This window comes from Geotrypetes seraphini, chromosome 3 (genome assembly GCF_902459505.1).
Source record: "Geotrypetes seraphini chromosome 3, aGeoSer1.1, whole genome shotgun sequence".
NCBI lineage: Eukaryota > Metazoa > Chordata > Amphibia > Gymnophiona > Dermophiidae > Geotrypetes > Geotrypetes seraphini.
The window spans coordinates 3,409,057-3,435,916 of NC_047086.1; the positions used below are offsets into that span (position 1 = coordinate 3,409,057).

Below are 26,860 nucleotides of genomic sequence, written 5' to 3' on the forward strand. Positions count from 1 at the left end.
GTAAGGAAGATGTCTTCTTCCACCTCAATACGGCCAGTAACGTATTTGAACGTCTCTATCATGTCACCCCTCTCTCTGCGTTCCTCGAGAGAATAAAGGTGCAACTTACCGAGACATTCTTCATATGGGATATCCTTGAGCCCTGAGACCATCTTGGTCGCCAATCGTTGAACCAATTCCATTCTTAGCAGTTCCAAATTTTGGGGCCCTGAAACTTGAAGGTGGATTCAAAGAGTGACTTTGTCTGAGCTTGACGTGGAGAGGGAAGAGGCCATTTATAGCATTGAGTCATAGAAGGAGTGTAAAACTTGGATGGCTGAAGTTAGCCCAGTCGAGCTTTCTCCATATATAGCCCTGTGAACCATACATGCAATTTTAAATAGAAGTACACTGGCTGACAGTCAAGTATAGAATTCAATCAGCAGTGGACTGGCCTACTCAAAGGAGTAATGAATCCAACCAAATCAATATATTGCATCCATTTTCCTCATTAATAGGGGTCAGCAAGTTCATACCCATCTGGCTTAATCTGACCATGGCAACACCCAATATACCTATATCCTTATTGGGGGCAACCTGACATACCAAGAGGCCCATACTGCTTCCCGTCTTATTCGACTTAACTTGATCAAGCCATCAAATTAGCACACAGCACCCCTTACCCAAGATCACACTGGCATGCCCAACTTCTCTGTTCGCCCTTTCCCACCCCACCACAGCTAGCATGTGTTATGTTAAAGGGATTTAGTCTTTTTAATACTGATTCTGAGAAACCTTCTTCCGTTACTCCTGGAATAACTGGTACAGCCCTAGCTACCTCGTACAATCCTCAAAACTAGCATCTAGGCGTCAGACAGAAGCTGAAATAGGATGGTATGTGCTTCAAGTCAAGTTTCAAGTTTATTGTATATTTGATTAATCGCTTACTCAAATTTCTAAGCGATCAACATATCATTAAAATTACATACAATTAAGGGGGCAGCAAAACAAGCAGAAACTAAATAAACGTAACATGTTAAAGACTAACAGTACAAACATGTAAAAACGAGGGGAAAGGATGGGTAGAGAAATACAAATTGCTGATAGAAAAGAAGACAATTATGGTAAAAAAAACAATAGGGAGGGTATAAACAATAAACCTTAAAGAGGTTATGGAAATGAAATGAAACTCCTAGTCAAGTTTTTTAAGTATCAAAAGCTTCTTTGAAAAGAAAGCTTTTTAGATTGCTCTTAAATTTATCTAAATTGTTTTCTTCTCTTAAGTAAATGGGGAGGGAGTTCCATGTTTGAGGAGCTGTAACAGAAAAAATAAAATGCCGCCATGTATTAATAATTTTAAGTGAGGGAATAACTAATAAATGTTGATCATTAGACCTCAGTTATCTGGTTGGGGTATAGGAAGGGGCAAAAGCTCTTTTGGCTGTGGGTAGAAGTGGCATTTGTAGACTGATTTGCTATGGCTTGGACGTGCAGTTCTCAGGGATTACAGACCTGACTAGAAATGGCGTTTTTCTGGTTCTTCAAGTAATCCATAGAAATAGCTCCAGAAAAACGAGGACAGATTGAGATATCCAGGTCTTACTTCCATTGCTTTCAAAGGAAGTAAAACCCAGATGTCACAATCCTTTTTCTGGAGCCATTTGGTTACCCTACATAGAAAGAAAAGAAAACATAAAGGAAATAAAGTGATCCCTGTTTAGCTTACAAAGGTGACCCTTCTGCTAACTGCTTTTCTTTTTTTAGGATTCCTCCATACGCAGCTTCACTGGCTGCCTAAGCAACTTCCAGATTAATGGGCAGACTGTTTCCGTAGCATCTCAGACCTTCGGCGTCACCCCTTGTTTTGAAGGCCCTACCGAGGCGGGAACATACTTTTCAGCAGAGGGAGGATATGTGGTTCTGGGTGCGTATGCAGCTCGCTCTGATTTCCTGTGTAATCTAAGACAGCTGTAACCTTTCCTAGCTGCCATACTAGAGAGTCAAAAAAGTGCAGACTTTCTCACCTGTTCATTTTCTAAAATTTGGCCATTTGAAAGTGTCCTTCGTTGAAAGTGAAGAGAAGCTGGTATGCATGGACCATGAGAGACTGCAGGAATATCCGAGGAACTCAAGGTGGTAGGAAACATCCAGAAGGATGCTAAGCTCAATAGAGAGGAGCATAACTAACTGAAAGAAAGTGGTGATAATGCCCCTGTACAAGCTGCTGGCACTGAGTTCAGTTTTAGAGGTTGTATCTCACTAGATGAAGACTAGAGAATGACATGGGGACAAAATTTTCCCTGTCCCCAAGAGTTCTTTTCTTGTCCCTGCCCCATTCCTGCAAGCTCAAGCCTCATCTGCACAAAATCAAGTGTTCGAGGCTTGTGTGGTTAAGGCAGAGCTTAGAGGAATGGGGTAGGGGAAGGGATAGCAACAAAATTTGCAGGATAGGAAGGGGAAATTGAGTTCCTGCGGGCTGGGACCTTTAAGCTGACCAGACCTGGAACAAAGTTCAAGGATTCTGTGTGATATCAGTTTGTTCAGGAACAATAAATATCCCAGCACATGTTCACAAAGCAAAAGCACAGGCCAACACTAGGACTCAGGAAACAAAATATATGCCAAGAGATTGGCATGGAGATTCTGGAGCACAGATGCAACTGTTATTATTGATGTGCCTTCAAAGAGCAGTCTCAAAGGCAGAGAAGAAATGTCCCAACTAATCTGAGCTTGCTCCTGTTGGGCCCATCACTGAATACACAAGTTAAAAGACAAGGGAGAGCTAGCTGCAAGGCTCCAGGGGGACAGCAAGCCCAGAAGCCCAAAGGGTAGATATTCAACAAGTCAGTAGAAGAAGTCTGATATCTATAACAAAGAGGCCACAGAGGTTTCTTTCCACTCCAGCCAAGGGTGTAATCAAAGCTTCTATCTTACAGAATATATAAAGCAGCTTCAGTATCTATAGGAAGGATAGAGGTTTCAAGAGAGAATTGATCAGACTTGGGCTATGCTATAGTTGGTTAAAAGAGCAGATTGGGATGTGCTAGCTGGAGGGAAGAGAAGCTGTCTTACTGCATCTGCTGGGTCCTGCTCTACATGCTGCAGAACCATGTTAAAGGTCAAGTCAGGGAGAAGGGCAGCAAGCCAGGTCTGTGGCCTCCTTGTAGTTTAGGTTCTGGTGGGTGAGGGCCACCAGGCTTCATCACATTTATAAAGAGCTAGGATGGAGGAAGAATGCCAGGGTTGGTGGAGATTGATGACCCCTAGCATAACTTTTGTAATTCAGTGGGAAGGAGGGGGTTTGCCACAGGGGCTGTCAGCCCTCCAAGCTCAATTTGTAAGTGCCACATGAGGGAGCGAGGCAGAGAAAGAGGATCCGAACACCCAGATTTCGGTTTTCTCTGGCTGCCAAAATCAAGACTACACATCCAATGTCTTCCCTTTAGGCATCCAAACACAGAGGGGCTATTATAAGTATCTTACTCCCAAAATTATTCCCCTGACCTCTTTCTGAAACTCTCTATGTTACTAAGTTAACTTTAGCAATGGGACTTAATTCTTTTGGCTGAGGTACAGCTGGTAAAGTTGGAGAGAAAAGGGACTTTAAGCAGAGGCATGTGTGGAGATGGAGAATAAGCCTTGCCAAACCCAAGCAGATTGTGTATTTTGAACTCTGTTGGGTGGGCTGAGATGACTTTATATCTAAGATGAAACTGAAACAGAAATGTAGAGTTCCCAAAAGCCAGTTGTTAATCTTTCATGTGCTGCTGCCCAAGTCAAGGTCCAGTCCTTTCCTCTTCCTCCTCCACTGGAACTGGTCTATACTAAGGTGGTAGCATCCTGGGCCTTCAGTTAGCAGAAGTATCCTCTGTTATTTACCCTCTGGCCTCTCCTGTCTGTCTCAGTTGTTGCAGGAGTGGTCATTGGCCAGAGCCAACAAACTGTGGCTACTTCCAGAACCTAGTATGACCACTTGCAGAACTCACTTGCAGGCCATCTGTTATCAGATGCCCTATGATCCTAAGTTTCCAAGTTTATTTCATCTTTGATTATACCATTTATCAAAAGCATACCTAAATGGTTTACAATTATCAAAATATTGTTAAAATAAAACAAAAACTTAAAAGTTGAAGGGACAACAGAACAAATAGACTTACTAGAACAAAAAGGAAAAATGGGAAAAGGTAAGAGCTTAAATATAATGAGAAAATAAAATCTTAAAAGGGAGGAAAGAAATGGAGGGGCTTTAGCACACTAGGGTAGGGGTCGCTTCAAAAGAAGCGTTTCAGTTCGGTACTGCCGACTGCGTAGAAGCTGTTAGGGCTCTAAGTGAATGGAATCAGAGTGAGTAGGCATCTTGAAAGAGGAAGGTTTTTAGTTTACATTTGAATTTTTCAAGAGATGTTTCTTGTCTAAGATCTGACGGAAGGTTGTTTCATAACATGGGGACAGTGACTGAGAAAATGGTTTTGCGGGTAGAATCAAGAAATAGTTCACGAATAGAGGGGACAGAAAATAGATTTTGAGTCGTGGAACGCAGATTTCAGGTAGGGGCATATGGAATGAGAAGTTTGTCGATAAATGTGGGTGAATTAGACTGCTTGGTTTTAAATGTTAACAGAGGTGTTTTGTAAGTGATGCGATGAAGAATGGGTAGCCAGTGAGTCTGACTGCGGTGTTTTGTAATAGTTGAAGCCAGCAAATTTCCTTTTGTGTAATACTTTGATACAAGGTATTGCAGTAGTCAGTGTTGGAGATAACAAAGGAGTGAATCAGAATGTTGATGGAGGAAGGATCTAGTAAGGAAAAAATAGAGCGGATGAGTCTTAGTTTGTAAAAGCATTTCTGAGTGACATTGCTGATTTGGTGATGAAAGTTAAGATCTTCATCAATAACTCCTAGGAGTTTGATTTTATTGTCAAGTTGGATAGTGCGTGAATCAATGCTGATTGGATGGTTCAGAGTACTTTTTGGAAAAGTAGAGAAAAATACGCCCTTGGATTTGGAGATGTTTAAGGAAAGCTTGTTTTGCCAAAACCAAAAGTTGTTCTTGTTAAGTTTATTATTGATTTTTTTCGATTTCTTCTGATGTAACAGAGTTCAGGGGATTAAGTAACTGGATATCGTCAGCATATGCAAAGATAGTAAAACCTATAGATTGTGCCAGGGAAAGAAGATATTGAAAAGGAGGGAAGAGAGAATAGAACCTTGTGGAACGCCATAGGTTTGAGTTATTGTTGAAGTTGTGGTATCATTAACTTGAACTTTGTAATTACAATTCTGAAAACAAGGCGTGAACCATTGCAGTGAAGTCCCTGTGATACCTATGGATTAAGAACATAAGTAGTGCCTCTGCTGGGTCAGACCAGAGGTCCATCATGCCCAGCAGTCCGCTCACGTGGCGGCCCATCAGGTCCAGGACCTGTAAAGTAATTCTCTATCTATACCTTTCTATCTCCTTTTCCAACAGGAAATTATCTAATCTCTTCTTGAACCCGAATACCATACTCTGTCCTATCACACCCTCTGGAAGCGCATTCCAGGTGTCCACCACCCTTTGGGTAAAGAAGAACTTCCTTGGTTATGAATCTGTCCCCTTTTAATTTTTCCGAATGCCCTCTCGTTCTTGCAGTTTTTGAAAGTTTGAAGAATCTGTCCCTCTCCACTTTATGCCTTTCATGATCTTGTAAGTCTCTATCATGTCCCCTCTAAGTCTCTGCTTTTCCAGGGAAAAGAGCCCCAGTTTCTCTAATCTCTCAGCATATGAAAGTAATCTGCATATGATTGTAATCTGTTAAGTAGTAAGGTGTGATCAATGGTATCAAAAGCAGATGTCAGGTCAAGTGATATCAGGAGGACTGACTTGTGGTGGCCTTGGAAGTAGCGGATGTTTGCAACTAGACCGATTAGTTAAAGTTCGGTGGAATGATGAGCTCAAAAACCTGTCTGGTATGGGGGGAGAGCGTTGTTTTTTTTCTACAAAATTGGAAAGTTGGTTAAAAACCAGCTTTCAGTTAATTTGGCCAGAAACAGTAGATTAGCAATGGGTTGGTAGTTGCTGATTTCTTCTTCAGAGATATTAGATTGTTTGATCCTAGGGAATACTACAGCTAATTTCCATCGATTGGGCATAAAGCCTATAGAAAGACTTTTATAGATCATTTTGTGGAGAAAGGGACCAAATTTCGAGAAGTGTTTTTTCAAGATGTTAGGAGGTATAGTTTCTAGGGAGTTGTTTGAAATGTTTAGGGTCTGGATGGTTCTCTGAATTTCATCTGAATTTCATTGTTGGAAATCTGAGAGGGAACTGAAAGGGAGAGTGATTTCTGAAGTGGTAAGATTAACAGCCTGTTTTACAAAGCCCATGGGCTTCAGGGATGTTACCATGCAGCAGTCGCTAGCACGGCTTTGTAAAACAAGCCCTAAGTGATTCGTGGTCAGATTGTTTGGAAAGTTTTTCGCCTACAGAGCTAATTTTATTTTTGAAGTAACTTGCGAGATCCTGAGCTGTAGGTTGATTAATATTTGGGGTTGGTTTTTAAGCCTAAGGGGAGAGGGACCTGACAATAGAGTAGAGTGCTGATGAGTTACGGGCTGTGGCAATATGTTTAGCATAGTATTGTTTCTTGACTGCCTGTATTGTATTTTTGTAATGGGTTGCTTGGTCTTTGTATTTACGCAGCATGGAGGTAGAGCGCTTACGTCTCCATAGATGTTCGGTGGAACGTAACTGAAGTCAAAGAAGGGACAGTTCAGTAGTGTACCAGGGTTTCTTTTTAGAATTGTGAGTTTTAGTACAGATCATTAGGGGGGCCATTGTGTCCATCAAGGTATAGGTTTTATTGGACCAGATGTTGGATTGCTCTTCTAGAACTAGTGCGGAAAATTCTTCAATTTGAAGGTCGAGGTTATTGTTAATTGAGGTAGGAGTAATGTTGCTATAGTCGCAAGTATTGTGTGTGTATACTACATTACACTTCAAATTTATATTCTGCAAAACCTACTCAGTTCTATGCAGATTACAATAACAGAAAGCCAGAACATAAATCTGGGAATTACGATATATACCGTATATACTCGAATATAACACCCATCCAAATATAAACTGAGATACCATTTTTGTCTCCCTTTTTAGGAGAAAAATAATAACTAATATAAACCGAGGTTTATATTCCACCATTCCTCCCCTTACTTAAGAACATAAGCAATGCCTCTGTTGGGTCAGACCTGAGGTCCATCCTGCCCAGCAGTCCGCTCATGCGGCGGCCCAACAGGTCCAGGACCTGAGCAGTAATCCTCTATTTATACCCTTCTATTCCCTTTTCCAGCAGAAAAATGTCCAATCCTCTCTTAAATCCCAGTACTGTATTCTGCCCTATAACATCCTCTGGAAGCGCATTCCAAGTGTCCACCACACGTTGGGTAAAGAAGAACTTCCTGGCATTTGTATTGAATCTGTCCCCTTTCAACTTTTCCGAATGGCCTCTTGTTCTTTTATTTTTTGAAAGTTTGAAGAATCTGTCCCTCTCTACTCTCTCTATGCCCCTCATGATCTTATAAGTCTCTGACGTTTTGGAGGGGGTACCGTTTACCATCACCCTTTGAAGCCTACCATCTAGCCAATCCCTTACCCATGTAGTAAATGTATCTCCTAATCCCATCGATTTTAGTTTGTTCAACAGCCTGCGGTGTGGGACGCTATCAAAAGCTTTGCTGAAGTCCAAATATATCACGTCAAGGGACTCACCGGCATCCAGATGATTGGTCACCCAATCAAAGAAGTCAATCAGATTAGATTGGCAGGACCTTCCCCTGGTAAATCCGTGTTGATGAGGATCACGTAAATTTTCTTCGTCTAGAATTTTGTCAAGTTCCTGTTTGATCAGTGTTTCCATGAGTTTGCACACTATGGATGTGAGACTCACCGGTCTAACATCCATAGTGTGCAAACTCATGGAAACACTGATCAAACAGGAACTTGACAAAATTCTAGACGAAGAAAATTTACGTGATCCTCATCAACACGGATTTACCAGGGGAAGGTCCTGCCAATCTAATCTGATTGACTTCTTTGATTGGGTGACCAATCATCTGGATGCCGGTGAGTCCCTTGACGTGATATATTTGGACTTCAGCAAAGCTTTTGATAGCGTCCCACACCGCAGGCTGTTGAACAAACTAAAATCGATGGGATTAGGAGATACATTCACTACATGGGTAAGGGATTGGCTAGATGGTAGGCTTCAAAGGGTGATGGTAAACGGTACCCCCTCCAAAACGTCAGCAGTGATGAGTGGAGTACCTCAGGGCTCCGTCTTAGGGCCGATTCTATTCAATTTATTCATAGGAGATTTGACCCTAGGACTTAGAGGAAAAGTATCACTGTTTGCCGACGATGCCAAACTATGCAACATAGTTAATAAAAGCAGTGTGCCTGACTTTATGACGCAGGACCTAAAAAAGCTTGAACAGTGGTCATCAACTTGGCAGCTAGGCTTTAATGCTAAAAAATGTAAAGTAATGCACCTAGGCAAAAAAAATCCACACAGAACTTACACACTAAATGGTGAAACCTTGTCCAGGACCACGGTGGAACGGGATTTAGGAGTGATCATTAGCGACGACATGAAGGCTGCCAATCAAGTGGAGAAGGCTTCGTCCAAGGCAAGACAAATGATGGGCTGTATCCGTAGGGGTTTTGTCAGCAGAAAACCTGAAGTCATAATGCCACTGTACAGATCCATGGTGAGACCTCATCTCGAATATTGTGTTCAATTCTGGAGACCACACTACCGAAAAGATGTGTTGAGAATTGAGTCGGTTCAGCGAATGGCTACCAAGATGGTCTTGGGGCTCAAGGATCTCACGTATGAAGAAAGGTTAAAAAAACTGCGAATGTACTCACTGGAGGAGCGAAGAGAGAGAGGGGACATGATTGAGACCTTTAAGTATATTACTGGGCGTATAGAGGTGAAAGATGATATCTTCAGTCTTACAGGGCCCTCGGTAACCAGAGGACACTCGCTAAAAATCAGGGGAGGGAAATTTCGGGGTGATGCTACGAAGTACTTCTTCACCGAAAGGGTGGTCGATCATTGGAACGAGCTGCCTCAGCGGGTGATTGAGGCCAGCAGCGTGTTAGAATTCAAGAGAAAATGGGATATTCATGTGGGATCTCCAGGAGAGTAAGAATCAGGGAGTGAATCATTGGTATGGGCAGACTCGATGGGCTATGGCCCTTTTCTGCCGTCAATTTCTATGTTTCTATGTTTCTATCATATCCCCTCTAAGTCTCCTCTTCTCCAGGGAAAAGAGACCCAGTTTCTCCAGTCTCTCAGCGTATGAAAGGTTTTCCATTCCTTTTATCAGACGTGTCGCTCTTCTCTGAACTCTCTCGAGTAACGCCATATCCTTCTTAAGGTATGGCGACCAAAACTGGACACAGTATTCCAGGTGTGGGCGCACCATCGCCCGATACAGTGGCAGGATAACTTCTTTCGTCCTAGCTGTAATACCCTTCTTGATTATACCTAGCATTCTATTCGCTCTCTTAGCGGCCGCTGCGCACTGTGCAGTCGGCTTCATTGACCTGTCCACCATTACCCCCAAGTCCCTCTCTTGAGTACTCTCATTCAATGACTCTCATTCAATGACTTTCCCTCTGGTGTCAGGCATTTCCCCCTTCCCCCGCCAGAGTTCTCCCACTGTCAGCAGCCATTTTCACCACAGGGAGAGAGCATTGGCAGAAACGAATGGCAATCGCTCCTGCCCCATTGTGCCCCTAAACCACCAGGGAAGCATGGTAGGCCTGGGAGTCTTTTCACTGGGTTTCAAGAGAGGAGTTAGTCATCCCTATTCAGGAGGGGAGGGGGAAGAGAGAAGGAGGGAAGGGAATGCTGCCAGTTTGGGGGGAGGGGTGCTAACGGCAGAGTAAGGCTGCTAGCTGCAGAGGAGGAGGAGAAGAGGCACTCGAATACAAAGAAAGACCCCCATTTTTGGGCACAAAAATCTCAGTTTATATTTGAGTATATACGGTAAACACCATATTCACTATAATATCAACCCATATATTTTTTTAAAAAGAAAGTTTTAAGTAATCTTGTAAAGAGCAAGCTGATGAGGTAAGAATTCCAAATTGAAGCTGCTTGATATATTAAAGAAGAAGATAATAATCTAAAAGCTCTAACCAGTTTCACTGATAGGGAAACCTAATACCAGCTGTCTCCATAACCAAATATGATGGGGCATTTCCATAAAGAACCTTAAAAATCAATGCACTTAATTTAAATAAAACTTTTATAAAAGGCATAACTGGTTCCTCTTTTTTAACCCTAATCACCAAGTTCTGAATCGTTTGTAACTTTTTGATAATCATATTTCTGTAGACAAGAGAGGAAGCATTACTAAAGTCTATCCTTGATAATAGCAATGATTGCACTACAAGAGAATGTTTTCAAATAGATCTCAATTTCTTTAACAGCAAAAAGGAATTTTTTACTATCTTATTTAACTGATTTATTATGGAATGTTGATAATCAACATGAATACACGAAGTTCAAAAGAAAAGCCTCTTTACCCCAAATATCCTTAGCTAGGCCTATCCACAGGGTTTTTTTTTTCTCTTGAAGGTGTTTCATATGAACATAAGAATAGCCTTACTGGGTCCATCTAGCCCAGTATCCTGTCTTCACAGAGGCCAATCCAGGTCACTAGTACCTGGCAAAACCACCCAAATAGTAGCAACATTCCATGATTGCAACCCAGGGTCTGCTCATCTCCTGTGCTAATGTTCATCTTCTCCCCCTAGATGAATCTGTTACTCTGGGTCACAAGTTGGAATTGGAAGTTCGCCCCCGCAGCAGATCAGGGTTCTTGGTGCATGCGCATAGCTTGAGTGGCGAGTACCTGAGTTTGTACATGAAGGAAGGACAGGTAAGGTATTCATCAAATACATTAGGATATTTATGGAGACACTTGCTGAATGCTACCTGCCTTTGCTCCACTCTGAATCTGCCCCAAAATTGTGCTTGATGCTGCCACTAACTGTGTGAATAGTTTAAAGGATTGACCTAATCCTGATGTGTATTTTTCCCCAGGTTGTCGTCCAGATAAATAATTCCAATAGGAATCTCTCAACCTCTGTCACACCAAAGCAAAGACTGTGTGATGGGCAGTGGCACCGAATTACAGGTGAGCAGGTTTGGATGAGTCTGTAAGACAGCTGGAAGCATTGAGAGGTGGCGAGATAAGAGAGACATTCAATTATCTCAAAGGTATAATTTGGACATTCAGAGGAAAGAATGTTCTAGAACAGTGAGTTACATGGGGCAGACTCTGGAAAAGACACTAGAATGCATTTCTTCACGAAAAGGAGGGTGATGCCTGGAACAGCTGTTCAGGGCAAGGACAGATGCAAAACTAGTAACATAGTACATGACGGCAGATAAAGACCCGAATGGTCCATCCAATCTGCCCAACCCGATTCAATTTAAATTTTTTTTTAAATTTTTTCTTCTTAGCTATTTCTGGGCAAGAATCCAAAGCTTTACCCGGTACTGTGCTTGGGTTCCTACTGCCGAAACCTCCGTTAAAACCTACTCCAGCCCCTCTACACCCTCCCAGCCATTGAAGCCCTCCCCTGCCCATCCTCCACCAAACGGCCATACACAGACACAGACCGTGCAAGTCTGCCCAGTAACTGGCCTAGTTCAATATTTAATATTATTTTCTGATTCTAAATCTTCTGTGTTCATCCCACGCTTCTTTGAACTCAGTCACAGTTTTACTCTCCACCATCTCTCTCGGGAGCATGAAGAGGCTACGTAGCTCAGAGGATCCCTAGCGGCAAAGATGTGAAAGCAAAATGGACTGACAAGGTCTAATGGCTTTTTGGTTCTGTCATAGTCTGTATTTCTGGGTAATGCCTGCTTTAATCTTACAAACTGGAAACAATATGGAAATACACTTCTGTGTTTAGTATAAAGACAAAGGTTTTTACTATCCATTAACTTTTCTGAAAAATCAGTTTTCTCTTTATAGTTCTTGTTCTATACTGAGAAGTTATGAGTATGTATAACTCAGGAGCAGGAGGATATGACAGATTCAAATACCTGCAGAAAACCCAAAACATGAGTCTACATTAAGAACATAAGAATTGCCGCTGCTGGGTCAGACCAGCAGTCCGCTCACGCGGTGGCCCTTAGGTCAAAGACCAGTGCCCTGAGTCTAGCCTTATCTGCGTACGTTCTGGTTCAGCAGGAACTTGTCTAACTTTGTCTTGAATCCCTGGAGGGTGTTTTCCCCTACAACAGCTTCCGGAAGAGCGTTCCAGTTTTCCATCACTCTCTGGATGAAGAAGAACTTCCTTATGTTTGTACGGAATCTATCCCCTTTTAACTTTAGAGAATGCCCTCTCGTTCTCCGTACCTTGGAGAGGGTGAACAACCTGTCTTTATCTACTAAGTCTATTCCCTTCATTATCTTGAATGTTTCGATCATGTCCCCTCTCAGTCTCCTCTTTTCAAGGGAGAAGAGGCCCAGTTTCTTTAATCTCCTACTGTACGGCAACTCCTTCAGCCCCTTAAACATTTTAGTCGCTCTTCTCTGGACCCTCTCGAGTAGTACCGTGTCCTTCTTGATGTACGACGACCAGTGCTGGACGCAGTACTCCAGGTGAGGGCGCACCATGGCCCAGTACAGCGGCATGATAACCTTCTTGGATTTGTTCGTGATCCCCTACTTGATCATTCCTAGCATTCTATTTGCCCTTTATGGCTTTATTGACTTGTCGACCAGTACTCCCAAGTCTCTTTCCTGGAGGGGGTCTCTCCAAGTACTGCACCAGACATCCTGTATTCGTGTATAAGATTTTTCTTACCGACATGTTTCTTTACAGAAATACTTGGGTCTTGTGCATTACTTCTCAGATTCTTTATGCAGTCAAATGAGGTTTTCTATCTGCAGCCTCTACTGTACAGTATGTGCTACAAAAGTGGTCTCAATAGCTCGTGGAGGCCAAAGGAAGAGGAAGTGGCAAAAGCAGCCCAGGAGACATTGAGAGTCACCTTGGGCCAAGGGAGGCAGCAGCCTTTGTGGGTTGCAGGGAAAGTAGATGCAGAATAAGCAATGCACACAGGATGGCTGTAGGAGACTGCCAGTGAGTAGGGCAGAGGGGGTATCGGAGCGAGAAAGAATGGGGGTGAAGAGAAATTAGGTGTTGCTGTAAGCCCTCCCCTAACCGGCCATGTTCTTTTTCTTAAATCATCCCTGTTTTAGAAGTAAATCAGCATTTCTCCCTCTTAACCCAATCAGTGTCATCTTATAGGGTTTTGGTGCCTGCCCTACACCATTTTGGTAGGCTCCAGTACCATTTGTGCTCCAGGTGGGATCTCTTAGAGAGAGGAAGAGATAATGGTTACTGAGGATGGATCATTTGGCCTTTATTTGACATCATGTTTCTATAGTGCTATTAAACATACACAGCGCTGAACACATTATATGCAGGTCCTTTCTCTGTCCCTTGTGGGTTCACTATATAATTTTTTGTACCTGCGCCAATAGAGGGTTAAGTGACTTGCCCAGGGTCACAAGGAGCTGCAGAGGCTATTGAACCCAGTTTTCCAGGATCCCATGTATCGAGGTTTGTAGGATGCTTCTTTGGAAGGACATAGCACAGGTGGAAAAGTAGCCTAACAGTTCGCCTATGATTGAAGGTGAGCCTTCCTGTTTTGCGTTCCATAGAAACATAGAAGATGACGGCAGAAAAGGGCTACAGCCCATCAAGTCTGCCCACTCTGCTTACCCACCCCCTGTCTATGCCCTAATGACCCAATTTCCTTATCTTGACCCTCGTAGGGATCTCACATGGGTATCCCATTTATTCTTAAAGTCTGGCACGCTGTCTGCCTCGATCACCTGCACTGGAAGCTTGTTCCAATGATCAACCACTCTCTCTGTGAAGAAATACTTTCTGGTGTCACCATGAAATTTTCCGCCCCTGAGTTTGAGCGGGTGCCCTCTTGTGGCCGAGGGTCCCTTACATAGAAACATAGAAACATAGAAATTGACGGCAGAAAAGGGCCACAGTCCATCGAGTCTGCCCATACCAATGACCTACTTCCTGACTTTTACTCCCCTATAGATCCCACGTGAATATCCCATTTTCTCTTAAAATCTGATACGCTGTTGGCCTCAATCACCTGCTAGGGCAGCTCGTTCCAATGATCAACCACCCTTGAGAAAGAAAATATCATCTTCCACTTCAACACATCCCGTGAGGTACTTAAATGTTTCGATCATGTCTCCCCTCTCCCTACGTTCCTTGAGAGTGTAGAGCTGCAATTTGTTGAGTCTCTCTTCGTACGAGAGACCCTTGAGCCCCGAGATCATCCTGGTGGCCGTCTGTTGAACCGATTCAATTCTGCGCACATCTTTACTGTAATGTGGCCTCCAGAATTGCACACAGTACTCCAGATGAGGTCTCACCATGGCCCTGTACAACGGCATTATGACTTCAGGCTTTCGGCTGACGAAACTTCTATTGATACAACCCAATATCTGCCTTGCCTTAGATGAAGTCTTCTCCACTTGATTGGCAGTTTTCATGTCTGCACTGATGATTACTCCTAAATCTCGTTCTGCTGAAGTCCTAGTTAAAGTTTCTCCGTTCAAGAAGTACGTCCTGCATGGATTTCCGCTTCCGAGGTGCATGACCTTACATTTCTTAGCATTGAAGCCTAGCTGCCAGGTTGAGGACCAACTTTCCAATGTAAGCAGGTCCTGCGCCATATAATTCTGTAAACTGCATTCACTTACTATATTACATAGTTTGGCGTCATCGGCGAATAGTGTTATTTTACCTTGAAGCCCTTGAGTCAGATCCCCTATGAATATGTTGAAAAGGAGTGGACCCAGGACCGAGCCCTGCGGCACTCCACTGGTTCAACAGGGTCTGGCTTTTGTTACCTGAGGCTTTTTCTCCATCTGGTTGGTTGAATATGTGAATGGTGGTTGGCTCTGTTGTGACTTGATTGTTTTGATTTAGTATGTTTTTTTGGAATTTCTGAGACATAAGCTATAGAAGTCTGCCTGGTAGGTTCCAACTACTGGCCACTCCAGTCTATCCAAACCATCGTGTTATTTGTCAAGTAAGACCCATTCCCACTCCCACTCTCAGCATTGCACACTGAGCCCTGTTTCCCCCATCCCAACCTCAGCACTCCCCTCCCTCAGCTACACAAGCTTCCTCTCTTAGTATCACCCACTATATCCCTCAGGATCTATCTCCATATCAGTGGCTAAGTCCCTTCCACCCTCCACCATTTCCCTCTGTGACCCATATCAAAGCCCGACACACTTACTGAGCAAATCATTCCATGTCTACCTAGCCCCTGGAACACACACAAGACTCTTTCTGCCCCTGCACTTCCCCTCTCATCTTTATTCACTTTATTTTACAGTGATCAGGGACTCCAACATGGTGGAGCTGATGGTGGATTCAGAGGTGAGCCACACGCTAGGTCCAGCATACACCGTGAACCTGACAGAGCCTCTATTTGTTGGCAATGTGCCAGGTAAGTGTCCGAGACCTATTGCTAGAGACACCTCTCAAGCAGATTTATACTGGGTGAGGACTTGAAGCTTAATGTTGCCCTGTAGGCTCTTCAGCCATGACCACTGCATGCTAACTCTCAGATATTGTTATGCTTCTGTCTTCTACCTTTTGAGAGGATGAGTGGTGAATCATAGTTCCAAACTCAGCTGTTTTTAAAAGTGTGCATGGGGGTTCTGTGAGCCTGCTGTAGGTATTTGTACCCCAACTGCCAACAATCTAATTTTAGAAGTTCAACAAGGATGGGACAGGAATGGAGTGTGGAGATCCTCCCTGTTTGAAATGGAAAAATTATGCCTTTCCTGATAATTTTCTTTCCTTTAGTCATAGCAGATAATGTTCTTTCATTTAGTCATAGCAGGTGGACATAGAGAGCATTAAAATGAGCTCTGTCACACAGGATGCCATGATTCTTGGTCACGTTATAAACTAATGGAAGCAGACATTTCACTAATCAAACCAACATGCTGCTATTGAAGTATCTCTTAGACACCCATTTGCACCAAACACAAAATATCGCAAATTATAAAGAATAGCAAAAACATGAAGTAGTGATTAGATGAGCTGTGAGTTGAAGTGGGATGAAGATTTTTTTAAAGTTTTTCCCCTGATATAGCCTTTTTTAAGGTAAAATAGGCGTACCCCTGTTGGGAGTCAGCTGAGAGGACCACAGATAACAGAGGTTGGCAGAGAGGATAATACCTCCAGAAGAAGCATTCAGAGAGATTAAGATGTGTGACTTCCTGTGATTCTCTCAAAGTTTTGCATTATTATGGCCACATTTTGAAATATTCATCTAAACCACAAGTAACTGAAGAGCAGGGAAACTTTAGAAGTTTATCACTGTGGACCCTGGAATGAATGACAATGTTTTGTGAGCGGAAGAAAAGCACAGCATGTGAAGGTTTATATATGTTTTGTGGAGTTTTTTTTACAGACCTATGATTACACGAGCTCCAAATAATTTGTTACAAGTCAAAGAGCCAGTGAATTGAGGTCATTTTTTATATTTTGTGTTTGGTGCAAATAGGTGTCTAAGTGATACTTCAATAGCAGCACATTTGTTTAATGTTTCTTGGTCAGCCAGTATCTCTGATAAACATAGAAGATGACGGCAGAAAAGGGCCACGGCCCAACAAGTCTGCCCACTCTAATGACCCACCCCCTAAATTCTTCCCTGAAGTGATCCCACATGCTTATCCCATTTTCTCTTAAAGTCCAGCACGCTGCTGGCCTGAATTACCTGCAGTGGAAGACTATTCCAATGATCAACCACCCTTTCGGTGAAGAAGTACTTCCTGGTGTCACTATGAAATCTCCCACCCCTGAGTTTCAACGGATGTCCTCTTTTCGCCGTAGGTTCTTTAAGAAAAAAGGATATCCTCTTCTACCTCAATACGGCCCGTGACATATTTGAACGATACGGCCCATGACATATTTGAACAGCATGAAGGACAATTAGTGAAAACAATGATATAAGTAGATTTCCTTCCTCACCGCCACGAGATATGAATCTGACAACAATCAGAACTGGATGACACGAGAAGGCCACAAACCTAAAGGAAATAAGAAAGGGAGGGACTCTAGATTCATCTGCTGTGAATAAAGGAAGGGAAATTATCAATTAAGACATAATTTTACTTCCTTGTTATCAGCAGCAAATGAATCCAGAGACTTGCGGAATATACAAGCAAAGAGTTCTCATTAGTATGGGATAACAAACGTTATGCAGAGAAGCCAGAGACACAAAGGAGGCTAGTGAGCTAGCTACCACTCGAAGGCTGAGAACCAGTGAAACTAAGTGATTGCATGTTCTGATGGAAGATATCCTTCACCCACAGATAAGGATAAGGGCCAACAGCCACCACATAGTTGTGGGTAACCAGCATGGACCACACCTGCCACAAGGGTAAGTTGGGGATAAGAGCATGGAAACTATAGAAAGGACTGGAGAACCACAACTGAGCAATGTAGCAAAGCATATATTCAAACCAGGAGGCATGGACCACCAAACACATGAAACTGAACTTCAAGTCGCTAAACTTAATAATTAAAGCCAGAGCAGAGGACCTGTGCTAAGATGAAAAGGAATCATACTGTCCCAAAGGGGCAGAAACTATACCTAGAAATGGGGCAGAATAGTACCTGTAGAGGAGGCTCGGCCTACTCTCAGCAAAGGAAATTGTGCTCCCATGCAGAGCTGAGTTGCTAGAACCTGAGTCACATTTCATATTCTGAGCTGGAGCTGGACCCCACATTAGGTCTAAAAACATGCTCCTTCATCACAGGCAGAGCTAAAATAGAGGACTCCTGACCTAGGAGACATCTCAAGGCCTCAGCAGGAAGACGCTATGCCCAAAATTACAGAGGAAGTTGTGTTCAAGTATCATAGGCAGAGCTGAGGTCCCCGTAAGAATGAAGTTGCTGTTCCCGCAGCCATGCACAACACACTGGGCTGAAGCTGTGCTCCATATGCCAAGATGAAGCCGTTCTCCTCAGGCAACCATGAAGCCGTGCTTTGCTGCAGTTGAGGCTGCTGACTGCGCATAGACCGAGAAAGGCTGAGCCCAAGCAATGATGAAGGTCTGTACAACATAAAGAGGTGACTCTGAACTCCACCTACATAAGTATCCCTGGTGGTCTAAACTAAACTAAACTTTAGGTTTGTATACCGCACCATCTCCATAGTCGTGGAGCTCGGCACGGTTTACAGGAATTGAGATGAGAAAGGAACTCCAAGGAAAGGATGAAGATTGGAGGAAAGAAGAATGTTTAGAGGACTAGGATAACAGAGGAGGAGGGAGTATTACATTTTTGAGAAAAGCCAGGTTTTCAGATGTTTACGGAAAAGTTGGAGAGAGCTCAGGTTCCGAAGAGGGGAGGTAAGGTTGTTCCAGAGCTCGGTGAATCTGAAGGGGAGGGAAGTCCCCAGCTTTCCTGGATGGGAAATACCTTTTAGTGAGGGGAAGGATAGTTTCAATTTTTGGGTAGGTCTGGTGGCATTAAGATTTGAGGAGTTCCAAGAAAGTGGAATAAATGGAGGAAGGATGCCGTGGAGGATCTTGAAAGTTAGGCAGATCCATTTGAAGTGGACTCTAGAAATTATCGCAAGCTGATGAAGCTTGGATAGGAGCGGTTGGCTAGCTGATTGGCTGCTGTGAGTTCTCACGGTCCCACCTGTCCCAGTCATAGCTGGACTACCAGGTCTCATGGCAGGCCTGACAGAGGCCTGCAAACAGGTTCGTGAGAGGGGTGGGTCAGTGCTGACCTGAATATAAACCGAGACCCCCATTTTGGGGCCATTTTTTAGGTCCACAAATCTCGGTTTATATTTGAGTATATAAAGTAACCATTTCAAATTTGATACAAATGTACTGAAGTGGAACAAATGATATTCAGAAGTCGCTCTTGCTTTTAAAATTCACCGTGATCAAAATCACCTTCAGAAAGCTCTAGAAAGGGGTAGCAAGAGCTCAGGCACAAGAATAGGGTCCAGGCATCTCCTTGGAGGAGGGACCTTAAAAGATGCCCAAGATCAACTCTGAGAGCCAAAAGCAGAAGTATCTGAGTGAGAAAATAAACTCAGGGGAGGAACAGGAATGTCAGCCATAGGAGAAAGAGGCACAGGCATGGCATAGTTGGCTGAGAAAAGAGCAGGGAGCACTCTCACGCAACTGAGCTACAAGACTGTGCAAGAACCCAATGGCCTCGCCACCAGTAACCCCAAATTTGAAGACTCTGACCCTGAGGGACAACACGAACTTCCCAGAGTAAGAGCGGTGCTTGGTAAATAGTCTGTGGAAAAGAAATGGAAATGTAAAAGGCTCACAGATCTGAAGCAGTTTTCAATGGCTTAGAACTAATTCAGCTCCCTCCAAACTGTGGCTATAAGCATTTAGAAGATGGGGAAAAAAATGCCCCTTTTTTCATGGGGTGGGGGAGGGGCCTGACAGCACCACATATACCCCCTAAGATAGGCACTGCTTAGTCCAGGGGTGTCAAAGTCCCTCCTCGAGGGCCACAATCCAGTTGGGTTTTCAGGATTTCCCCAATGAATATGCATAAATGCCTAACCACCCTCATTTCAAATGCACCCTCCTACCAAACTTTCAGGAAATCAATTAAAACCTATCTCTTTGACAAATTTCTCTGACTCCCTCCCTGCCTTGTATCTCTGATATGCCTCTGGATATACCTGACTAATCCCAACTTGCTAAACTAATCTGAATGTCTTGTATATAACATCGCTGTCTGTGTACAGTCTCTTCATCTGTAAACTGCTCTGAACTGTTGTGGTACTGCGGTATACAAAAATAAAGTTGTTATTATTATTATCTATTAGCATACAATGAAAGCAGTGCATGCAAATAGACCTTATGCATATTCATTGTGGAAATCCTGAAAACCCGACTGGATTACAGTCTTCAAGGAGGGACTTTGACACCCCTGACTTAGTCTAAACACCTCCAACTCTACTGAACTGAGAAACTCAGAATAGGAGCAAAGTAGCAAGGAGATTGTGAGAGACCATTCATCCACCTACTGGAGATAGAGAATACATAAGAATTACCGCTGTTGGGTCAGACCAGTAGTCCATCGTGCCCAGCAGTCTGCTCAAGCAGCGGCCCTTGGTCAAAGACCAGCGCCCTAACTGAAACTAGCCCTACCTACGTACGTTCTGTTTCAGCAGGAATACTGGTTGACCAAGGAAAATGCCATCCTATGTGAAAGAGCTCAGTTTAATGCTCTCCATCGCCACCTGCTGGTAAATGATCATAACCCACAAGTCTCTGGATTCATATGCTGCTGATGAGAAGGAATATTATTTTGCTACATTTACTTTCACACTTAGAGGTTTGGGTGAAGTAGGGGATAATATGAGAGAAAAATAGCTTGGATATAGCCATTAATTTTTGGAGAGGTGACTGTGTTCAAAACTTTGTATGTATTTACATTCTTGGTTTGCAGATAAGAAACCACTGTGTGCTTTGTACAAGTCTTTTTCGAGTTTGTTCAATGTGGCTATACCTAATAAAGAGAAGTTACAAAAAAGTGCAAGTGGGGCTGGGGCTGGTGGCTCTTAAGGACCTGGGTTGGCTCAGCTCTGCAGATGGAGACTTAGGGCTATTCCAGACCACCACAAAGGAAGCTGTGAGGGGGAGAGAAAGCATAAAAATGTTAAAAAGTATGGCTGCTCCTGATCCCCTCGCATGCCCTTCTGTTATGCTCTGACACTGGTGACCAGTTCTGGAAAGACCTATGGGAAACACTGATGGCCTCCGTATGTCTGTGATTTGTAAAAGAATAAAGCGAGCCAAAATCTGTTTGTGTGGTTTTCAGAAACACTTATTGCAGACTGCTGGTGTCTCTCTGTCAGCCATGTTTCTTAGTTCTCACTGGAGTTATTTTAGAATAAGGTAACAGCATTAACACATTAAAACTCAAGGAGAAAGAGTAGAAGACTACATCAGCAGGCAAATGTTAAAGACATATAGTATGTTTGGGAAAAATATCACTTTACGGGTCCAAAGTGTCCATCTCCTGTGCAGGGTCAAGTAGACAATAGCCCAGAATCTGCTCAGTTGGTAACACCGAGGAGATTACAGCAGGGATTGTAACAATGTCCTTCCTCTTCTGCTTTAGTCTAGTCCAGGGGTAGGCAATTCCGGTCCTCGAGAGCTGGAGCCAGGTCAGGTTTTCAAGATATCCACAATAAATATGCATGAGATGTGGAGATCCTGAAAACCTAACCTGGCTCCGGCTCTCGAGGACCTACCCCTGGTTTAGTACCTCTAAAGGTGTTTTTTTCTTAGCAACATACAAAAAAGGACTGGAGGATTAATATACAATTCAAAAACTCTCCTGTAACTGTATACAACCCCCCCCCCCCATCCTATTGAAGGAAAAAAGCCTCAGATGGCTTGAGGAAAAAATCCTTGAACCCGATGGAGTAAGCAAAACATAAGCTATACGTCAGTGGCATCCATCAAGGACATAAGAAACCCTTCAGCAGAGGGGAGTGTGTGGCGCAGGGTGACGGGACAAAGGCGTGCCGACATTACAGAGCAGACAATTGAGCACAAGACTCCAGCGCACCGCCCTAAAAGTTTATTTTAAATAGCTCCGAGGGTGTGTATGGGGGGAACCCTCCCCACTTTACTTAATAGTGTTCGTGCTGCCGTTGGGGGGTGTAACCCCCCACATTATACAGAAAACTTAACTTTTCCACTAAAAAATAAGGAAAACGTTAAGTTTCCTCTATAATGGGGGGTTCCAATGGCAGCGCAAACACTATTAAGTAAACTGGGGGGGGGTTCCCCCCTCACACATACCCTTGGAGCTCTTTAAAATACACTTTTAGTGCGGCGTGCTGGAGTCTTGCGCTCAATTGTCTGCTCTGTAATATCGGTGCGCCTTTGTCCCGCACACTTATGACTGTGAACCGTGACGCAGTGGTTAAAGCTACAGCCTCAGTACCCTGGGGTTGTGGGTTCAAACCCACACTGCTCCTTGTGACCCTGGGCAACTCATTTAATCCCCCCATTGCCCCCCAGGTACATTAGATAGATTGTGAGCCCTCCGAGACAGACAGGGAAAATGCTTGAGTACCTGAATAAATTCACGTAACCCATTCTGAGCTCCCTTGGGAGAACGGGATAGAAAATTGAATGAAAAAAATAAAGAGAGCATGAAAATTTCTATAACAGTGAAACTAAATATGTGAGTGGCTTATCTGGATGCCCTTGGAGTGCTTTTGTTATTATTGAATTAAAGACCCAGATGCGGGCAGAAGAAGTGAGGAGTAAAGAGTTAGTTCAGGCAGGGCTGCGGAGCTCCTACTCCTCATCCTGGAGCTCTAATTCTGCACCTGCAGGTCTCCCATTACTTACACAACACCTTTGCATGGAAAAATGAAGTCCAAGAGGACCAGTAACTTCAGTGATATTGCAGGCTCTGGGTAAAAATCAGGACCAGTAACAGGATTGTGAAATCACTAATGTCCCTTATGCAGAAACAGGGCTTTAAAGAGACAGCAGAGCTTCTGTTGCATTAAGCACAGAGTCAAAAGAACAAGATAAAGAGATACAGGATTATGTTTTACATTGTATATGAAGCTGTATAAAGCAGAGGTTGCTTATTTAAGACCTTTTAACAGTGGCTGAGCTCTGCTGATATCTGCTCTTTTATCAGAGGAGAAAGAAGTTACATGTATACGGTCATTTCACAGATATTTTTATCTGCTGTAAGGAAAGCCGTTCCATAGGAGGATTGGGATTAAAAGTATGCATGCATCTGAAAAAGTGCCCAACTCAGTCTTTTTTCATTGCAGAGTCGCTGTTGTCAACCAGATTCACAGCACACGACATCTACACTGGCTGTATTCGCAACTTAAAGACTGACCATAGGATTGTGAGTTTCAGCAAGGCAGCACTAGTGAGTGGAGCAGTAAGCATCTCTTCTTGCCCTGCAGCCTAATTCTATGCCCATGAGGGTCCCCCAAGACAGACCTACAAAAATCCAGCTACTAGCACGTCCTCCACGCCATGACCTGTTCAGTCTGCAGTGGCTCACTGGGGCAGATCAAATCTACTGCCCCTCTCTCCTGCAGTCCTGGGTACCACTCAGCCACCCTGCTCTGGCTCACAAAACTCCCCCACTTCCAATCACATCCTCATCTCTCCTGTGCTCTCCTGCCTCACCTCCTATTACACCCGCATCTCTCCTGTCTCCTCAAGCCCTGCTTCCTATCACGCCCTCATCGCTCTTGTGTCCTCCTACCTCACCAGAGCACTCTACAGAAGCCTACAAGGTAAGCTGGACTCTTCTGTTCCCTATTGCATACATCTGCACCCTTCTTAAATACTCAACAGATTTTCAAACTGCCAACTACCAAAGCTCTCTTTGATGCACAGCCATCCAAAAAATGATTGGAGGACCCAAATCCTCTCAAATTTTCCTTCCCTGGGCATAATGAAGGAGCTTGCTCAGACTCCACTAGCATCCACAGTTCTTTTGCTCTGCTTTAAACCTCAACCTTTGCTGTCATGCAACTCCACCAACACTTTCAAAAACACCCTCATCTCTCCCCATCTATTCCTGCTCACCTTCTATCATCAATCAACTCTCCCTGTCTCCTCCCGTCCTCCTTATGTCACATCTCCCATCACATCCCTCATCTCTTCCTGTTTCCTTCTGCCTACCTTGTGTTACCTTCCCCCATCTCTCACCATTCTCTTCCTATTCCACCATCTATCAAGTTTCAAGTTTTATTGATTTTGATATACCAACCATCAAATTAATATCTAGCTGGTTAACAATCACACTCATCTCTCCCTATCTCCTCCTGTCCACCTTCCATCACATCCCTCATCTCTTCTTGTTTCCTTCTGCCCACCTTGCATCACCTTCCCCCATCTCTCCCCATTCTCTTCCTATTCCACCATCTATCACACTCATCTCTCCCTATCTCCTCCTGTCCACCTTCCATCACATCCCTCATCTCTTCTTGTTTCCTTCTGCCCACCTTGTATCACCTTCCCCCATCTCTCCCCATTCTCTTCCTATTCCACCATCTATCACACTCATCTCTACATATGTCTTCCTGTCCACCTTCATCACATTCCTCATCTCTTCCTGTTTCCTTCTGCCCACCTTGTGTCACCTTCCCCCATCTCTCCCCATTCTCTTCCTATTCCACCATCTATCACATTCCTCATCTCTTCCTGTTTCCTTCTGCCCACTTGTGTCACCTTCCTCCATCTCTCCTCATTCTCTTCCTATTCTACCATCTATCACACTCATCTCTCCATATCTCCTCCTGTCCACCTTCCATCATCCCTCATCTCTTCCTGCTTCCTTCTGCCCACCTTGTGTCACCTTCCCCCATCTCTCCCCTTTCTCTTCCTATTCTACCATCTATCACACTCATCTCTACATATGTCCTCCTGTCCACCTTCCATCACACCCCTCATCTCTTCCTGTCTCCTCCTGTCCACCTTCCATCACATCCCTCATCTCTTCCTGCCCACCTTGTGTCACATCCTCCATCTCTCTTCCATCTTCTCTGGCCCTGCCTCCTATCACACTCTTCTCCCTGTCTCTTCCTGCCCAAACCCCGATGACTACACCCTCATCTCTAACTGGTTACTCTTGTCACAGCCTCATCTCTTCCTATGTTCCTTTCAGCCCTTTTCTACCACATCCTTCATCTCTGCCTTTATTATCTTCTGCCTCACCCCCACCCATACTTTGCTGATTTACTTGTCACAGTTCTCTCCAGCCAAAGTTGTTCCCCCTCACCACCTCGCATCTCAGCCCTCTTCCTTCCTCCCTCCCCTGCAGTCCACTGCTCTGTCTTTCCTCTTGTCCTTCATCTCCTCGTCTCTTGGTTCCTGGCCCAGCCTCGTGCCTCTCTTTTACTACTGGGATTCCAAGCCTTGCTCCTGCTCCATCCATAAACCTTTTAGGGAAGGAATCTACCAAAAGACAAATCATTCTCTTTGTATTTTTCTGGCAAAGACTATGTAATGTCAAATGGTTTGTATTGTCTTTCTCTTTAACAGCATGATGAATATCTTAGTACTCAATAATGTTATTACATACCCAAGGGTACTATATTTTATGTAACTATTACATAATAAATCGAGAAAGAATTCTCATTGTCTGATTATATTACTATACATTAAGAAACTGTGGATCCCAAAAAGATCAAAACACAAAAACATTTCTATCAAATCAAAAAATTGCAAATCTATAAGGAAGAAAAAAGACCCCAGTGGGCAAAATGAGACTGTGTGGTTTATTATAACAAAAGCTCCCATTCCAATCATTGATGAAAAACCTTCAAAATTAATTTCAACTCCACTTTTTTTTTTTAATACTTATTTGCTTTTTATGTGATTTTATCTTACAATCAAAAATCCCAGTACCTTCAGTTTTATCTTGCACTACGTGACATGGAAATGCACCTATTCTTAACTCACGCAATACCTTTTTATTGAACGAACTTAATCCAAGTTTTGACAAGATTTTGAAGGCAGAACCTTCTTCCTTAGATCAGGGAAGATGACCCAGACTACTTTATTCTCAACTTGTACCTGACTGAATACAGACTTTCTGCACACATGACATGAATTGATACTGAAACATTTTTAGAGCTTCATTGGCCCTTGCTCACTGCATGAATAACAGGGTGACACCACTATGACCATGAAACAAGTGGAACATTTTATTAGCTGCTCAGTCACCAGGACATGATGGGCAGCAGGTCTGTTACTCAGACCGACCCAAACCCTGCCAAACAATTGGGAAGTTACCAGCTTCTACCCATGTGCGCAAGGGCTTAAGATGCGTCATCACGATGCGTTAAGCTGGGATGCTTCCTCATCATCTCGTACAGATCAATGGGCACAGATGTGATGGTCAGACAGTGGCTACCAGGACATCTCCGCAGCTGCCTAAGCAAACACACAATAGCAGACAGGCTGTAAGTGCAAAGGTGAACACACAAACTAGAGAAACCCAATGCGAAAAGAAAGCCATATCTTCAGGTCTCAGCAGCCATTTTGGACGTCTGGATCATCAAGGTGGGAGCAAACGGGAGGCTGGGGGTATCTTACAATCCTCAAACCCTGGGTGTCAGGGGCACAGATTGCCCACACACGGGGAGAGGGGGAATGGCTGTCGATGCTAGGATCTAGGATGTGGGGGGAGGGGGGAATATCTCTTGTTGGTTTTTCCCATATGCAGTTTTTTTCAAATCACTTCTCCCTCTATACCCAGAAGGACTTTGATGTGTGGTCCTGCTCCTGCTTTACAAGAGGCTCTGTGCTTGGCAGAGACTCTTGTAAAACGGTCCTGACTTCCCCTCTCCACACATCTGTCTGGCATGCTGAGCAGTGCACCGAAAGTATGACTTACTCTCCCTGCTAACAGAAAGCAACTTCTTACAAACTTGGCTACAGACCTAAAACCAGAATATGTAAACTCTACTACAGATGGGCCCAGGTTAAAAAAACACAACATTGTTCTGTTTCTGGATTTTTCAGACTTTTTCAGAGTTTCAATTGTAATAAAAAAATGTTAATGCATATTGCAAAGTTTTAAAGTGCGCAAATGACTTCATAGGTTAATGTGTGTTAAATTGATTTTTTTAAGGTGGAACTAGTGAAGCACATGCACGACCCTAGTCTCCACTCAGCATTTTAGAGCAGTGCCTGCAGAACCCCTTTGGATTCACATGATTCAAGATTTTTGGCATCATTGCATGTC

General features: G+C 43.6%; 2 protein-coding genes across 3 annotated transcripts in view; both read left to right on the forward strand.

Annotated features, from left to right (window-relative positions):
- The window catches only part of LAMA4 (laminin subunit alpha 4), a 175,758-nt gene extending 150,515 nt beyond the window's left edge, over nucleotides 1–25,243 (forward strand). The window contains exons 36-40 of the mRNA XM_033936948.1: nucleotides 1,744–1,903; nucleotides 10,787–10,911; nucleotides 11,076–11,169; nucleotides 15,438–15,551; nucleotides 22,920–25,243. Of these exons, the coding sequence (XP_033792839.1) occupies nucleotides 1,744–1,903; nucleotides 10,787–10,911; nucleotides 11,076–11,169; nucleotides 15,438–15,551; nucleotides 22,920–23,065 (639 nt within the window). The 3' untranslated portion in view covers nucleotides 23,066–25,243. The remainder of the gene's footprint in view (nucleotides 1–1,743; nucleotides 1,904–10,786; nucleotides 10,912–11,075; nucleotides 11,170–15,437; nucleotides 15,552–22,919) is intronic.
- Nucleotides 23,608–25,244, forward strand: LOC117356950 (proline-rich protein 36-like). Of its 2 annotated transcripts, none has more exons than XM_033936950.1 (2): nucleotides 23,608–23,757; nucleotides 23,937–25,244. In XM_033936950.1, exons 1-2 carry the CDS (start codon nucleotides 23,635–23,637, stop codon nucleotides 24,843–24,845), a joined length of 1,032 nt encoding a protein of 343 aa, XP_033792841.1. In that variant the 5' UTR covers nucleotides 23,608–23,634; the 3' UTR covers nucleotides 24,846–25,244. The 2 variants fall into 2 exon arrangements, with proteins under 2 accessions (XP_033792841.1, XP_033792840.1); XM_033936949.1 differs by having other exon boundaries at nucleotides 23,608–23,754; nucleotides 23,934–25,244.
- The last annotated feature ends 1,616 nt before the right edge of the window (nucleotides 25,245–26,860 follow it).

Excerpts from the sequence above, each read along its gene's own strand:
- LOC117356950 (XM_033936950.1), top strand. The coding sequence starts at position 23,635 with ATGCAACTCCACCAACACTTTCAAAAACACCCTCATCTCTCCCCATCT. Across the intron at positions 23,758-23,936 it reads TATGTCACATCTCCCATCAC|TCCACCTTCCATCACATCCC; the intron begins ATCCCTCATCTC and ends TATCTCCTCCTG.